The sequence below is a fragment of the Heterocephalus glaber genome, unplaced genomic scaffold (genome assembly GCF_053883595.1).
Source record: "Heterocephalus glaber isolate CG9 unplaced genomic scaffold, H.glaber_assembly_v1.0 deba00001447, whole genome shotgun sequence".
Taxonomy (NCBI): domain Eukaryota; kingdom Metazoa; phylum Chordata; class Mammalia; order Rodentia; family Bathyergidae; genus Heterocephalus; species Heterocephalus glaber.
In genome coordinates this window covers 10,407,851-10,425,602 of record NW_028258299.1, presented here as the reverse complement: position 1 = coordinate 10,425,602, position 17,752 = coordinate 10,407,851, and the positions used below count along the sequence as shown (strand labels likewise).

At 49.7% G+C, this 17,752-nt stretch overlaps 1 protein-coding gene across 1 annotated transcript; it reads right to left on the bottom strand.

Moving 5' to 3' along the window:
- Positions 1 to 5,936: 5,936 nt before the first annotated feature.
- Tacstd2 (tumor associated calcium signal transducer 2) lies at positions 5,937 to 7,932 on the bottom strand. Its single transcript, XM_004869610.4, has one exon. The coding sequence runs from the start codon at positions 7,601 to 7,603 to the stop codon at positions 6,650 to 6,652; it is 954 nt and encodes a 317-aa protein (XP_004869667.2). The 5' UTR covers positions 7,604 to 7,932; the 3' UTR covers positions 5,937 to 6,649.
- Between the last annotated feature and the right edge of the window lie 9,820 nt (positions 7,933 to 17,752).

Below are 17,752 nucleotides of genomic sequence, written 5' to 3'. Positions count from 1 at the left end.
ATATATTTTGAGTGGTGACTTATGGATAGAAATATATGAAATCTAACTCCTAAAACAGTTGCATTATGTAGTTAATAGCTGCCTCTGGTTCCAGCTTTTAAATTCCATAGGGCAGAGCATCTATTAGGCAGGATTCTTGATTGTGGTAAGAGAAACTGGTCAGTGTGCTCAAACCCTCACTCTAGGTGATGTCCCTCTCCCTCCTTCTCCAGCTTGCTTGGGCCCACTGTACAGCATGCAACGGAAAATTTCTACTAAAATATACTGGGGGCCAGGAGACACAGTTCTCCTGTTAGTTCCAGTTAATTCCCTAACAGTGACTGGGCCTAACTCCATCACCTAGCCCCCTCCAATAATGTTCTTCTTGAGCTCACCGCCAAAGGCAATAAAAAGACCTCTGATGGTATTTAGCGATAGCTGAGGAGGGTTCCTGGAAGGAAATTACAACTGGAGCATGCCCAGCCGGATGTGCTGGATTGTGAAAGAACCCTGTTAAGGCCCCACATGGAGGGATTGCACCTAGGTCACTGAGAATGAGCATCCCTGCTACATCATCGCTTTGTGTCCTGGAATGCTGCTCTGAGTTAGGAGGTAGAACAAGGATGAGTAAACAGAAAGCAACAGGACAAGAATCGAGAAACCAGACAGAACACGAAGGGCTATATAAAGTATCAAACCATTTATAGATAAGTCACTTTGTCCTCCTAAAGCGCCCAGGAATCCACACACCCAAAAGTATATGACCCCAGCCTCACCCAACCTCATTTGCATTGTGATTTTGACCCCTAGTGAACTTTGGACACCATGACATTGCCACAGAAAACCTTGTATGGTTGAAAATTCCCCTTCCTGATGGGTGGGCTGAGTCATGTACCCATTGGCCCATAACTCCTGTCAATCCCCAGCTATAGACCATCCCATAATCCCAGGACCCGAACAAACCCAGCAGCTGCCCCTGTTGGAACCTGAGCTCTTCTCACTGGCCCAGTCCCACCCTGTGGACCTTCACTTCTTTCGTTTGCTCTTGTTGCTCCTTTTTAATCTTACTCTTGCTACTCTTCCTGGGTGTCTTGCTCAGTTATTTTTTCAGGACACAAAGAACCTGTAAACAACTCTCCGAGAACCCAAATCTAAAAAATCGACCCCGGACCAGTGGTTTAACTCAGTGGTTTCGCCTGTCTTGAAAGCACAAGGACCCAAGTTCGATTCCCAGCACCAAAAAATAAATAAAAATAAAAAATCGACCCTGCATGTGGCAGGGTGTGGTAGTAAGAGCAGAGTCTCTGGATTTGAACTCTAATTGTATTCATTATCAGCCATGTGACTTCTTATTTAATGCTTTGTTTCCTCATCGGTAAAGTAGGAATGATAGAACATACCTCAAGTCCTTGGGATTACTGGAAATGCATGAGACAATGAAGATTGTGTTAGGAACGTCCAATGCGCTCGGTCACTGGCAGCCTTTGGTACTAGTTGAATCCAACACACCTCTCCTGAGTGCTTATTAGACACCAGCATCCTATATGACCACATGTATGAAATACATGAATAATTCTTCCTGGAGGTCCTTTTCCTCCTTGGAAAAGATTGCATTTAAAACGGGACAGAGAAGAGAGCAGTGGAGGACAGACCTCTCTTTTGTGACTGTGTTAATCTATTTGGACTGGGTAGCTTATAAACAACAGAAATGTATTTATCGGAGTTCCCAAGGCTAAGAATTCCAAGATCAAGAGGCCTGTAGATTCAGTGCTTGTGACATCTGCTTCCTGGTTCATAGATGAGCATCTTTTTGCTGTGTCCTCACATGGTGACAGAGGCATTGGTCTAGTTGGGGCCCCTGTTAGAAGGGCTCTAACCCCACCCACTAATATCACCTCATTGTGGGGTGGGTATCAACCTATGAATTGGAGGAGGGTACATTCAGTAAATAGCAACGACTGAATATAAAAACCTACTCTGGCTAGCAATTTTACAGAAGCAGTATAGCACACTGCCTAACAGCATGGATTCAGGGCTGTCCTCTGTTGTGGACTGAACAGTGCTCTCCCTTATGAAAGATAGCTACATCTAACCCTAGAACCTGTGACTATGTTACCCAACATGGCAAAGAGACTCTGCAGGTATGATTAAACTAGAGACTCTGAGATAGGACCATCTCAACCTGGATTACTGGTGGACTCAATCTAATCAGAGGAGCCCGTGCAAGTGGGGAAACTTTGCCAGCTGTGGTCAGAAAGAGATGAACAAGGGAAGAGGTGGGAGGGAGATAGAATTGCTTCTTTGTTGGCTCAGAAGATGAAGGGAGTAACATGGGCTACCTCTGCAAGGTGGGAAAATCCCTCAGTTTCTGGCCAGCAAGGAAGTGCAGACTTTGTTCCCATAACTGAAATGTTCCCCTAGCACCTCCAAAAGGAATCGAACCCTGCTGACACCTGATTTTAGCCCAGTGTTAGGCCTCTGAGATAACCAAGGTGTGTTGTTTAAGCCGCTGAGTTTATGGAAATTTGTCAGAGCAGCAAGAGAAAATGAATACATTCTGGCTTGCAATCTTATAAATTACAATGAGGCAGTATAGCACCCTGGTTAAAACATGGATACGAGGGCCAATCACCTCAGTTCTAATCTAAGCATGCCACCTGTCTGATGTGTGACCTGCAACAACTGATTTAACTTCTCAGTCTCTTAATTGTCTCCTCTGTCACAGGGACAGTATAGCCACTCAAATCAATTAGGGTAAAAGAGCAAGTTAAAATAAAATGAAAAATTATTACAGAGACTCAGTAATAACAAAGCACAGCAGAATATCTCTTATTCAAAATGCTTGGGACCAGAAAAGAATTTCAGATTTTTTTATTTTGGGAGATTTTGAAATACTTGTATACACATAATGAGACATCCCGGAGGTGAGAGACTCGCCTAAACTCGTCTAATAGTCTAAATAAACTAGTCATTTATTTTTTATATGCACCTTACACTCACAGCCAGGAGGTAACTTTACACAGTATGTCCAGTGTTTCTGCATTTTGACTGTGACATGTCACATGACTTCAGGTGTGGAATTTTCCATTTGTGATCCCAGCTCAACACTCAGGAAGTTTCAGACGGGAGCATTTGGGATTTCAGATTTTCAAGTTGGCGCTGCTCAACTTGTAGTTTAAAAAGAAGACATCATAGTTGCAGATCAGTGTGCTGCACTGGCAGGCCGGGCACAGTACTTGGTCCATGGGCTCTGCCTCTGTAGAACAGGTGCCTTGCAAGGTCTTGCTAGCTGCTCTAGTAACAGGAATTTAGGATGCAGGTATCCTTGTGGAAAACAGGGCGAAGTTCTATTCACATCCCACTGGAATAATTCAGCCAGTGCTAGTAATTGTTTCCTCTTAGGTAACTTGCTAGAGCTCAAACAGTGATCATTCATGGAATACAGATTTAATCTTTTTAGATCTTCCGTCTGATCTTTAAAGTGTAGCATCGTAGCTAAAACTACGGCTGGTGTATAAGGAGAATCACAGCCAAGGAACTTCAAAGCTCGTCCATTTTACATTTAGTCAAAGTATCTCTCGCATTTAAGCGATATTCCAAACCTAAAGAATAGTCACAATTTAAGAACAGAAATAATGGAAAAATAAGTAAGCAGGACACTCCCCACGGAGGCAGTGGAAGGAAGAGCTACCTAGAGCCAGGATTTGGTGCTCTGGCTAACTCTGCCACTCTCAGCCTGACTTGGGCAAAGCCATTCTCTCTGGGCTTCACCCTCTTCATCTGTGGAATGGGGGTGTTGGACTACACAACCTTCTTTCCAGCTCTAACAGTCTACTTGGAAAGATAAAGAAAAAAATACGCAAGTGGTGGTAGTGCAGGATGGGTGATTTTAAAAAATTCCTCCAATGAAGCAAACAGCAAGAGTGGAGAAAGCCCTGGGAACTTACACAAGGTAACCTGTTGAGCCTTCTGCAGGCTGAGGAGACACAAGCTGGGACCTGCTGCGTCAGCCACACCTGCTTCTCACATTCCTTCCAAGGCAGAGACAGAGAAGGCCAAAGCAGAGAAGGGGAAGTTTGGGAAGGAGGAAGATCCCGGGCGTGGAGGCTAAATCCCTTCGGGTAGCTGGTTCAGGAGTTCTGGCCTCCGCAGAGGCAAGCTGAGCTTCAAAACAGCATGAGGGGCTTGGAGGAAATGAGTAAGAAAGGTGTCTCCTCCTGCTAGGGCCGGGACAACCTCCTGGGCTAGGAAGTCAAAGCCAATGTTGCAAACCCTGGCTTTGGCATATGGAGGATGTGTGTTCATGGGGTTAGTCAACCCCTTCAGACCTGTGTTCCCATGTGTGGCGTGGATACAATTCAGAACAGAGAAAATTTTGAATTTCCTGAACTCTCATGAATTTCCCAGATCGCTCTAGGCACACATCTCAATCAGCTCATTTCATCTCTACACCAGTGAGAGGCAGATTTGTACTTTCATTTAACAGATGAGGAAAAAGAGGAGTCACGTGACACCCTAGCCAACCAAGCAGGATTTGAACTCAGGTCTGTCAGCACTCCACTGTTTTCAGTAAATCAGTGTCTCAGAGATTATACCTCTGCACCTGCCTGGCAAACGCAAGGTCCTGAGTTCTACCCCTGGTTCCACCAAAAAAAAAAAAAAAAAAAAATTATACCTATGAAAGTGCTTTTCCAACCATGAGTGCTAGAAGGGCAGAAAGTCACAGCCTAGAATTAGTGCCGAAACTTAAATCTCCAAAGAAGTGACATCCTGGTGGAGTAAAGGGCTTTTGCAGAGGCCTTTTGTTTAGCTGTTCTCTCCATTCATAATGTTTCTCTTCCAGGCAGTCAAGGAATATTTTCTGAACTGACTCGACACAAGGCTTTTTCGTTCCACCTGGGCTACAGAATCCTTAATCTTGAGAAGTCATTTGCTTTTTCCACCCATGAAATGAGGGGTTAAGTTGGAGAGATCAATCACCAAGGCCCCTTTTGCTAAAGCCCCTGAGTGACTCAGGGAAGCAGAAAGGACCCAGGGAGTCCAGAGCTGAGCCTTGCACTCTCAGTTCCCAAGTTCCTCCCTCACTTCGGGGGCTACAGAATGAGACCCAGGCAATTCTGAAGTTTGCACTCCTCCAGTGCTTAACACCCACAGCCCCAAGCTTCGAAGACAGTGGCTGAGATCCATTTCGCCCTTCTTTTACTGTCTGTCCTCTGACGTTTGAGGGGTCTGGGAACGAAGTAGAGGCAGGGTAGGTGGAGAGGTACCAGGGAGGCTCCTGGGGGAGAACTCAAGTCTTGGGTCTAACTTACCTGCTGTACCAACCACTCTCTCCCTCCTGCACACACAGCACCAGCTTCCTGGTTATGTCAATAACTCGTTTCCCTCTAGGCTGCCCTATAGAGATACATCTGGCTGTCACAATCGAATGTGAATGAGTGGAAAAGAAGATAAGCATGAAGGAGTCAGGGGCTCGTTCTGACATTACTAGAAAACTTAGGGAAACAACCAGCGCCCACAGCTGGATCACAGGGACCCCAGGGTTAGCAGCTTGAGAAAGTCAAGCAACCTTCCATAGAGCCACAGCACTTGGGGATTAAGACATCTGCCCAAGGGCTGAGTGAGACCCATACCTCCTATTTCAGAGTAGGGCTGGGATTTAGAGGAGAAACAGCCTGGGAAACAAATTCACAAGCTGTTCGGGCTAACTAAATCCGCCTGGCGCCCTCCACAGCACTGCCAGTTGCTTCTTGTCTCAGGCCCACGCCCTGCAGTCTGAAGGAGCTTTCCAAATAATCTTAGGAAGAACAGAATTTTCAGCAGTCAGCACAGCTTAGAAAGCACCAGAGTGTCGATATGAAATGGTCGCTTCTGAAGAGTGTTAAAATTTGGGGGAAAAATAAAAACAAGAGTTGTGGGAATTAGAGGCGGGTGTTTTCACAAACTCCATCTTCTGGTTTGTGCCTTTCCCATATTTTATTAAATTCGTGTTTTTTAAAAAAGAATCACAGCAGCATTATCAAAGGCGACATATGTACAAACATTTTACAAAAGAAAACATTACAATTATCAGCCGTAATCAGGGCGAGCTGAGGAGGAGACAGTGTGGGGCATGTGCCCTTAAAAACATCTCCAGGGTGTTCCGGCAGGGAGACAGGATTCCTTGGGGTGACAAGATACGCGGTCGGAAATGTATATGATGGTAAGCTGGACTCCTACACCGGCCCCCCAGTAACAGGCTCCCCTTTGCCGAGAAGGCCATGAGACAGGAAAGCTCATCAGCTCTCGTTCTCCAAGGCAGCAAGAGCACCCTTTCCCTGTACACCCAGGACAGCCTGGAAGGCTGAGCCCGTCACTGGCGAAGGCCTCTGGGTGGCTGGAAACTCACTTCTTACAGCTGGCCCTGCGCCGCCCTTCCCCTAACTCTCAGTCCTGTTTCTCGTCTTTGGACCCAAAGGGAAGGACTTTTGGAAATTCGGCCTTCAAGATATGTCAGGAAGAGGTGTTGTGAGACCAGGATCCATCAAGCCTGGTGTATGGGGAGCTGGAGAGGGGACCAGGGGCTTGGGTTGGGGAAACGCCTTCTCCTGCGCAAGAAGGAAGCAGGTGCTCCCTATGGTCCAGGACGCTGTGGTGTCCGTTTCTCCAACCACCTGTGCCCACTGGATACCTACAAGCTTGGCTCACTTCTCAGCTCCCCCAACTCCTTGATCTCCACCTTCTTGTACTTCCTAGACCTCTTGTAGTGGGTGATCACCATGACGACCACGCCAGGGACCAGGGCCACCGCGACCACCACGATGATGGCGATGACGCCGGCCGTGAGGCGCCGCATGGTGAACTCAGGCGGCTTCTCGTCCAGGTAGTAGATAAGCGTGTGGTCCACGGGCAGCGACCCCCCGCGCACCGGCACACCTGCGCCGCTGTGGCCCGGGAACAGCGACTCGCCCTTGACGTCACGCTCGAAGTAGTAGGCGGCATCGCCGATGTCCACGTCGCCGGGCGCCTTCTGCGACGCGTTCTGGAGCAGCTCGATCTGGATGGTGGGCGCTTCGTAGCGCACCGCGTGCAGAAAGGCGGCACGCAGGCCATAGCGCTGGCGGAACAGCTGCCGCAGCTCGGCGTCCAGGAAGGAGAGGTTGAGCGCGGCGGCCGGGCCGTGGCGCAGGTGGATGAGGATGTGGTGCGTGCGCACCACGCCGGCGCAGCGCAGCCCGCGGTCGCCCTTGTCGGTGCGGCGCACGCCCACCGAGTTCACGCACCAGCACACCGACGTCCGGTTGCACTGGCGCGCCTTGAAGCGGCCCTCGCCATCGCACTCGGGGTCGTAGAGGCCGTCGTTGTCCACGATCGCCAGCGGCCCCGGCGACACCAGCGAGCGGCCCCGCGGGGGAGCGCGCGCGCGCGCCTGCAGCAGGAGGCACTTGGCGGTGAGCGTGGAGCAGTCGAGCAGCACGCCCGAGCCCAGCGCGCGGCACTGGCAGCTGCCGCCCGGGCCGTCGGGGCCGCAGACGCTCATCTTGTTGGTGGCGCACGTACAGTTGTGCTGCGCGCCCGCCGGACGGGTCGCCGCAGCCAGCGCCAGGAGCGCCAGGAGCGGCGCGAGGCCCGGGGGCCTGGCCATGGTTCGGCTGCTGCGGGCGTCTGGCGCCGGCCGCTCCCGCGGGCTCTTAAGCCCTCGACGCGCCCGGGGAATTTGGGTGCCACCCCCCACGCCCGGTCCCACGGAGGGCGAAGCCAGACCTGCGCCGCCCGCGATAGGATCAGGGCTGGGGACGCTGCCCGGCCTCCTCCCACCGAGAGCTGAGAGGGACACCGATACTGCCCGGCCCCGCGGGGACGCCCCGCCCAGAACCGCCCTCCACCTCGCTCCCACGCGCGGGTCCTCCGGAGTTTCCCCAGGACGGACGGAACGCAGCTCCAGGCCGGCCTCCCCGCCGCTCCCAGACTCCCGCCCCCTCTCTCTCCCTTTCCCAGCCCCATTTCTCCTAACTCCTCCACTCCCCTTCTTCCGCGGTTCTCCAAATAGCAGACGTTTCCCCAGCCCCGTATTATTCCGTCCTCAGGCCTGCCCCTTGGCCGGCTGGCTCTCAGCCGAATTTCGTAGGTCTTGCGGATGAGGCCCGGAACTGAGGTCGCCCAGCATACTCTCAGATTCCCGGGAGAGGTCTCAGTTCTCTGCCTGGCTGTTAGGGGACTCAAGAAAAGTTAGGGAGCAGTTCCGGTAGCACATCACCGGTACAGCCCTGATGTCCTGGTGTCCTGTGTATTAAAATCTTCGTTAAACACTTCTTTCCTACACACACACACACACACACACACACACACAGCGTTTATGTGTATACTCAGTAGAGAGATGAAAAAGCAAATTTGAAAGAGCCAGAAAGACTGTACGGGGTTCTATGAACAATGTGAGTCTGAGAGAAAATGACTGCTTTTCCCACTCTGTGTCCATGTAAGTAGCTCAGAGAAGAATGAGCCGATGAGAAATTGCTGGTCTGCCCGTGTGCCCCCTTTAATGGGATGGAGGGGTTTACAATCTCTTTTTGAATCACTGAGAAAGTTCAGAGTTCCAAAGCTGTGGTAAAATTAACAATAATTATCAAGCTATAATTATTCCCAGGTCCCCTGCCAAAGCACATTTTATAGTTCAGCTTTAAATATGCACCAGTAGTAGTACAAGGCTGTTGTTTGGCACGTGAAACCTAGCCAGGGCTCTGCCTCATTAATTTTCCAGCGATTCTTGAGGCAGGTACGTAGATGGAAGCGTATTAGTCTGCCTCTATAGCTAGAGGAAGTGGACAGACGTGTCTGTGAGGGACGGTTTCTTACCAACTCCAGGGCTCTGGGAATATCCCTCCGCTCTCGGTCCCTGCTGTCCCCATCCGAGTCTTCCTCGAACAAACAGCCTTGTCAAGTTCCAGTTTCTCCCCAGCCCACAGCCACCCTGCCTCAGACCAGGCTTTCTAGATCACAGGACCCTTCGAGCTTCATGGGTGGGCGCGCGCATGCGTATGCGTGTATTCCTGGCCCTCAGGATGACATCCATACTTCATAAAGCAACGCAAGATTGTTATACAACCTTAGAAGCAGGCCACTTCTTTCTGCCTTAGTTTCCTCATAAAAAGCACCCACCTTACGAGAAAGGTGTGAGAATTAATGTGACACGCTGCTGAGAAGAGTGTTCTGACGCTATCGGTATAGTAAGCGAAGGGTAGGTGTCAGCTGCTGTCCTTGTTACTGTGGTCATCTTCCTCCTGTTGACCTCTCGAGCTTTTCAAGTCTTTGCAGAGTCGTCTGCCTGGAGCCTCCCCTTCTTTACCTGTTTTGTGCAGAATTGTGTTTTTCCTCTCAGTTCCAGGGTCACCTCCCTGGTGAGGAGGACCTCGATTTCACCACTGCACCGAGGACTATGAGTTTTCCCTGTGCTTTTCTAATTTTCTACAGACATGGATGAGTACATAGTAACTTCCATGGGCTTCTCAACCCCGTCAGTGAATCGGTGTGGCAGAGTCTGTATTTCATAGTTTATCCTGAAAATCCAGGCTAGCTAACTCAAGGACGCAGGAGATTCAAAAGTTTTGTAAACTCCAAGACTCTAAAAATATTAGTTTGTGTTTTTACTTTTAAAGTCTCTCTCCTGTCTTCTCACTTTTCCAAGATGGACTAGGTAGCTCTGTCACTGGCAGAGCCTCCCGGCTGTCCTTCCACAGGGACCTAGGCTGCCAAGGGGAAACCCGAGGGAGGAGGGTTCTTGGGCCTGTCTGTATGCCATGAGGTGTTGACTGTCAGAAAAGTTTGCTGCACACGGCTTTGCCTTCTTGGTCCTTAAGTGCAGGTACATTAGGTACTGGTTAGAAAGGTGCTCAGGCCTACATCCTCTGTGGAAGATGGAGTGAACCCAAAAGCAACCTCTGTGCTCCTCCCCAACTCCTGCCTGAATTTCTGTGGTTCTACCAGGCTTTCCCCCAAAGGGCACACAAAACACAGCCCTGGCTAATTCTGTCCTCTGTTTTTACCCATTTCCTGCCTAGTTCAAAACAAATCGTGTTGTTTGTTTCATTTCCTTGGTTTTGGGGGTTTTTTACTGTGTTTTAAAAAGCTTCCATAAAGGCATTCCATCCCCTTAGGCTTGTCAAGTGTTCCTGAGGGGCAGGAACCCATGTAATGTGTGCTGGAGTCTCCGGGGGTCGAGTTTGCTGGGTGTTACAGGATCACTTCCCCTCCCAGGAGTGTTCACACAGACCCACTCAGCTCTTCCTTCCTGCTCTGAGGCTCACCGCCTGTCCGGCTGCCTATCCTCATCTCTCTGCCTGTCCACCTGCCTAACACCCAGTCTCAGGGAACCCTGGGAAAGGGAGGCTTTGAGCGAAGGGAGAAGGGATGTGGTGCAGCCAGGGGTTCTATGGGCAAGGAATACATTGTGGGCGAAAGAAAACAGCCATTGAATCCAGTAAGCCTTGAGCTCTTAATTCTGGCCTTAGACCACTCACTGGCTGTGTGGTTTTGACTAAATTATACCAGTCGGTTTCCTTCATTGTAGAACAGGTATAATAATGCCTGCCTTTCCCCAGTGTCTGTGAAAAGAATGATTTCCTACCTTGTTATTAAGAACACACACCCCACCCCACATCAGCTATTCTAGTGCTCTGTTTTATAAACTCTCAGTGATTCTCCGGTTTTTCTTGGTCCAAGACTAAAGCCAACTTGTGAGTCTAATACATAAAAACAAAACAAAAAATCAAACTGTGTATCATTAATTTAAAAACCAACACTTACCATCCAGAATTATTTTAACGATTCAAGGTTAAAAAGAAATACAAAATACCCCACCCAGTATTGGGCATTATAGTAAGTAGAATAATTGTGGTTGCTGTAATCGGGGATGTGAGGCTGTTGAAAGATCATTAAAGGGTTCTTCGCACCGCCGGTGATTGTGGGGACTGCTGAAAATCAAGTCCACAGAGCTGGGTGCTTCGAGGAGAGAGCCACCAAGGCCCCACCATCCCCTGACCCCCAGGACTCGGGAGGACAGAGACCATCTAGATGGACATAGTGTGTTGGCTTATTTACTGCACTCATTATCTGCTGGGATCCCTGCAGCATCCCTGGGGTGCAGGCAGGGAAGGTATTATTACCCCTATCTTGCAGATGTGGAAACAGGCCTTAGCAGGAGAGGGAAGAACCTGCTTCCTGTAGTCAGGTGCTTGTAAGTGCTGAGATCACATCTAGAATCCAGGTCTCCTGACCGTGTCTCCTGATGTATAGAAATTAACAAAGATGGAACTAACAGGGATGAAAGAGGTTAAACACCCAGTTCACATTCCTGGGGCTTTCTTCTCCTCCTCCCCCTCCTCCTCCTCCTCTTCTTCCTTTCTTCTTCTCTGTACAGGTACTTTTGAAAGTTCTGGTTCCATAAAGAATGAACAAACCACTGATTGTGTAGGGCATAGCTGTGAGCCCACACCTAAAAACTCTAGGACCTCAGGGTCACAACCATCAGCCCCTCAGACATTGGCATGGAAAGGGTCCTGCTCCCTCTGTTGTGCTGCAAGGTCACAGCCTGTGTTTGAATTCTGTGCTGCTGCTTATTAGCCCTGGACTCAGGGCAGGTCCTTCCTCTTGGTTTGTCTCTTTCCCAAACACGTACTGTGGTTACCTCGCAGAGATGGTGTAAGGACCCAGTGGTATGCTGTCTGAGAAGACTCTTCATTCTTCTCTAGCCTGACCACTGTCAGTTTGAGTGTCAACAAGGAGCATCTTCTGAGATGGTTGGCCATGGTGGAAGGCTGGGCAGGGTCTCCCTTCCTCCTCAGGGAGCAAGCATGTGAATCTTAGGCAGAAACCAGGAAGCAGACTGAGGGAAGGCATCTGTGTGACTGTTAGGATGGAGGAAGGAGAGCCCAAGAAGAAATCAACCTAGACCCACCATTAGGGGAGCAGGTGTACAGAGAATGACATATACTACTGTGCCTTCAATGTTTCATTTCTTTAAACATGTAACTCAGGTACTGTGAAACTTTAGAATTCAAAAGAGCCAGGGGATGGGTGCAGTCTATTTTTATTTATTTATTAGTACATCTGTGCAGTACATAATGCTTACATCCCTTGTAGGGAGTTGGTACATGTTAGAAATATCTTAATTTCTTTTTTCTTCCCCTTTCTCTCCCCTCTCTTCCACCCTCCATCCCTTAATGCCCTTTCCTTCTGAGAAAGATCAATCTCCCTACTTCCTAGTTTATCTCTTCTTGTGTGCCTAAAACATTTATAATAAGCAATTTTTATGTTGTCAATCCCACAAAAAAACTTTTAGAAGTATTTGAGCGTGGGGTTTCTAGTTTGCTTCTATTCATCTTTTCTCCACTTCTATAATTTCTGTTATTAATATAGACTCTCATTCTTGTTCATCATGTGATAAATCCCCCCAGCAACTCTACAAAACAATTACTCTTGTCCCCATTCACCTGAGGGAGCTGAGGTTTAAGGTCACACAGCTAGCAATAAGTTGAGAAGGGATTTGAACCCTGGTCTGGTGAGGTGATAGCCAACCTGATTCCATTTGCGTAAAGTCAAGTGATTCAGGGTGGTCACCTTCCCCTCTCCCCCTAGGAGTCCCCTCAGTTAATGCATGACAGACTGCCCCATCTTGTTTGATTCAGCAATCTGCAACTATATGTTATCTTTACAACCTTGTAAACAGGATACTCCACACCTGTGTGATACTTTGTTTCAACTAAGCTGTGTGAAACTTCCCCTGTCCCCCACTAATTTAGCAAAGTTCTGCTCTTGTGAAATTCTGCTTGGGCTCCCTTTCTTCCTGAGTCCTCTCCAACTAGAAAAGATGCTTAAAAGAACCCCTGCAAGCTGCTTTTCCTCGTCCAGAGCTTTCCGGGCACAAGCCACTCTTGACTGCTGGCTGACTTTAAAGGACTCAAATTTAGCTCAGATTGGTGGTGATTCTCTGTAACCTCTCGAGATTAAGTATAACAGTGACACACTTTCCCATGACAGTTTAGTTTCTGCCTGAGGGCCTTGAGGTAGGGAGAAGAGGTCAGGATGACATACTGGGTGTGGTGTGGGTCTTGGCTCCTCAGGGAATGTCTGGTCCCATTTTTCTGGGAAGATGAACATTTCTGTTTGTGCTTGTTTGTGTGGGTGGGGTCCTTCTCCAGTTTTTAGGAGAGGCTGGTGTGAGGTACCCATCCCGCTGAGTTTCCTAGTTCATTCAGATGTGGAAAGTGAGTGTGATTCCACCTGACTGTGCCGTGGTTTCGCTGCAGTTTCACCTGCCTGCCTTCTTCTCTTCATGGTTTCCTTGTCATAAGTTGCAAACCAACTGTGTGTGCACAGCTCCCCTACCTGCCTGGTTTCTCCCTCCAGAGGAGCCAGCTTCTTTTCCACATGTGTGCGGGGTGTAAACACCCAATCGTCCCTCTGCCGTTTCCAGAGAGATCTGGCAACAAATGAAGAGGCACTGGGAAATCCTGTTCTGGGATGCCTGAGGCAGCCACATTGCTGGAACCTACACGGATGAGTCACAGGGGCACTGCCTGTCCCTGGGCAGCCAGGTGATGTGTGGAGAGGGATGCACAGGTATGTGCTGCTTCTGAGCACTTCTAGCATGAGTAACACAGGTGACAACCCATCTCAAGTGTGCTGCTGCCACCCAGGGAGCCACCCTTCCTGGAGCCTCCTGACCTGAGTGCTGCTCCTTGAGGTTAGTGAGAGGGATCTTAGCAGCCATGTAGCCCACGCTACCACCCAGAGGGGAATTCCTGCTCCAAACCCCATGACACTGCTCACACGCTACCTGTGATGACCAACGTCCTTCCATCCCCAGCCCATGCTGACCCCAGGCACTTCACTGGAAAGCCTGTCATGGTACCCGGGGATGTCCTGTGCCTCTGGAATTGTCACAGCTGATCTGCGTCTCCTGCAGCAATAAAGAACAGGTGGTTCTCACCTTTCCTCCCTGGGTCCCTGGTATGGATGCCTGCTCTCCTGTCCCCAGCTCCTCCTTTCTCCTGCTCCCTCCCTGGCCCTTCCCAGGACTCTCCAGATGAAGCTTCCCCATTTCCTCACCCCTCCTCCCATGCCAGCCTCACACCTGGATTGTGGTCGGCATTGTTTCCACCAGTGGCACAGGCCAGCAAATGACATCATTGGAGCAGACCAGGCAGCTGGGAGATGTAGCCGCCCAGGACGGTGGGAAAGCTACGGCCTGGGACTCACTTCTCCTGTCTGTCTCACCTCTCCCTGCTCAGCCCAGGAATGGGGAGGAGCCCTACCTGCCCCCTACCCATCTCCTCTCCTCTTTCCCAGGGGCAGATGGTTCCTGGGCACTACTTACATTCAACTTACAGAGAGGCTGTTACAGGCCAGCAGCACAGTGTGCAGCAGCGCAAGCTTTATGACACCAAGATGAGATAGCCTTTGTTATTCTTCCTTTAAACAAGGAAAATGCCAGCAAAAAGGCGCCTGGATGGCCCTCCCACGCCTCCTTCCTTGAGGTCCCTGGTCACATGAGCTGAGGAGTTAGACTCCGACTCTGCACGCTGTGAGTCACTAGACACTGGAGACAGAAGGCAGGAAGAGTGGGAGAGGAAAAAGTTCAGAAGTCTAGAAGAATGAAGCAGGCTAGAAAGAAGAGACTTTTTTGTTTTCTAATTCTGGGTGTATGGGTCCAAGACAAAGGGCAAGAAAAATCTTCATTGTTCCTCTGGCCTCAGTGGGATGCAAGAAGTTGGATTCATTTCTTTGGATTCATGTGAGAAGTCCAGGCTCTGTTGCAGAACTTCCACTGTAACCTTTCCAACCATGACTGCTGTCAGGAACACGGGGCCGTCCTCACCAGCTTCTTCAAGGCCATGGGCCACTGCCCACTGGAAGGCAACTGGGAGCCAGCAGAACCGGGGCACTCAGCATCCTGAACCGCCCTCCCCACCCACTCACAGGATTCACCGATGTACTCATCCACCCTCTAGGCTGGGGCCAGGCATCCTCCATTGGACACCCACCACATGCCGGGCCTGCACTAGACGGGACATGGGCCAGTAGCACCCAGCCCCTGACAGAGGAGCTCAAACTCCACACAGCTACTACCTTCCAGGGGTGGGGCTCAGTGCACCTGTGCTGATACAGAAGCATGAATAGCTACAGTAAAGAGTTATAAACCTCAGCTCCCGCCTTCCCTGCTGTGGATTATTTACTTGGAGTTGCAGAATGCCTCTAGAAAAACATATCTTGCTCTTAAATTTGTCTGTTTTGTCTCATTGTTTTCAGATGACTATTTAGAGCTGGAGGGGAAACTCCACCATTTGCATACAAAAGACAACTGAATGAAGTAACACCGAAAACAACAAAATGACCACACAAGCAGACAGCTATGGATGGAGAGGGCCTTCCGGGAAGGCCAGCAGAGAATCTGTTTGGAGTCCTGGCATCCCTTTCTGAGGAAAGTTGGATTGTCTCTGCAGATTAATGCAACTGTCATATAAGCACACTCTATTCTGCACTGTTCCCAGTGGGAGTGTCACAGATTCCCTGAAGTTTATTCATTTCAAGGACTTTCTCTCCCTCAGCTTAGTCAGTGAATGTTCTGATGGAGTTCATTGCCTTCCCAGCTTGAAATGATTTGTTCAAGGTCACACAGCCAGCCAGTGAGAACCCTAGGCACTTTGATCTTAAAGTGCTCAGACTTCCTGCCTGACTTCCAACCCTGCCCTCACCATTTACTGGCTATTCGACCTCAGTAAATCCCCTGACCTCCCCATGCCTCTGTTTGCTCATCGATAAAGTGGGGATAATAACAGTGACCTACTTTACAGGGTCATCAAAGGATAAGAAGTTCATCCATGGTAAAGACTTCGAATGGGGGCTAGCAAACTTTTTATACAAGGCCAGATAGTTTAGTTTTTGTAGAGTTTGGCCAGTGGTCTGGAGTTTGCAGCCTTTAGCTGAGAGTAGCAACTGTCGCACAGTTAAGTGCTGAATGAAGTTAGCTTCTGCTCCCCAAACCAGGCCTCTTCCAACTGCTGTGAACTGCTCATGACCCCTGTGGCTCAAGCAACAACAGGAAACAAGGAGCTGGTGAAACAATAAGGCCAGCTTGTTTGTAAGAAGATGAGCCCGGGTGGAAGCGGGACACACCTCCCCGCCCCTCCCTGTCTGGGGCTGAGTCCAGCTCAAGGAGGAGGAGCAGCCCACTGTCTAATTATATGCAGAGAAACCTCAGGTCAGGAGCCAAGTCAAGGCAGGGAGAAGAGTTGCCTTCCTTTCCAGGCAGAGGTAGGACGTGGGAGGGGAAAGGGCCTACCCACAGCTCCCAGTGTTGCAGGGTCTGGAGCATCCTCTGATCCAGCTGTGGGTGCTCTGTAGGAGCCAGCCCCGCTGAGTCACCCACTTTCTGCCCACACCCACCCCAGTACCCAGCAGCCCACCCCTGACTCCAAGTTGCCTCATTCTTACATAGCGAGGCAAAGCTAGCTGGGTAATGGGCGGGACCTGTCACTTGCAGGATCCCAGGATAGCGCCAAATAACTCTCAGGACCCCCTATGGTTCCTTGCAAGCTCCCATGAGATGGATGGCATAAAAGAAGACCAGACAGACACCAGGGGAAGCTCGCTATCAGACTTCCCACCATGGCCCATGCTGCATTTCTCAGACACAGCACACACGTTTATTTTTGCTTTTATTCTCTTTTTCCTCTTTGTTCAGCCCAAGTTCGATCTGCAGAGCTGGTTTCTTCCATACCCATTCACCCTGCACTTTTCAAATAAACTTTTGGCACCCTGTGTGGCTTGTCTCATCCAATTCTTTCTTCAAGTCAAGAAGGCCCTGGAATACTTTTTTTTTTTTGGTACCGGGGATCGAACTCGGGTCCTTGTGCTTGCGCAGCAGGAGGTGAAACCACTGAGCTAAATCCCCAGCCTGCTCTTTTTTTTTTCTGGAATACTTTTGATTGTGAAGCCATTTCTAAAGGAACTACACAAAAATAATTTTACCAGTGGGAAAACTAAGAGCCAGGATTGAGGAGCAACTTGCCTGAGGTCACACAGCCAGCAGAGCCACCATGAGACAGAAACCTAAGCTCCTGCTTTGCAGGCCAAGGCTTGCTCTCTGCCTGCACGGTGCACATTTCTGTCTCCCGCTGGAGCCGTGCCGCCCAGGGTTTTATGCTCACCAAGGTGCAGCTGGGTCTGAGCTGGAAATAGCCCTTGGCAGAGTGTATTTGCTTCTTCATCGACACTTCCTGAGTTCCTTCTACATGTCAGGCTCTGTGCTGGCTATGAAAGGTGAAAAAAGAGACAATGTCTGACAGGCCTGTAATCGCGGGAGGCTGGGGCAGAAGGACTGCCATCATACCCTGAAACTACATAGCGAGACACTGTCTCAAGAAAAGAGAGAGACACAGAGAGAGAGACCATGTCTGTTCCTAAGGAGCTCAGCCTACAATTCAGTATGAGTACTGTCACTCATTGGTTGTTTTGTCCACTTGTTCACTCATTCAACAAACACTGAGCATGTCCGTTGTGCACCAGCCGCTGAGAACACAGCAGGAATACAGCCACTGCCTTGAGGGAAATGGATCTCGTGGGAGAGAAAAAATAAACAGCTACACAGACACAGCACTGTGCAGTCGATGTTTGACAACGGAACCTGCTGGACAAAGAGAAAAGAGCACCCTAAGCTGTGTGTTTGGGTGTCATGCTTGCTGTGACTGCTGTCTTGTGGCCAGTCTCAGGCCCAGTGTGGTGAGAGATTAACGCAATT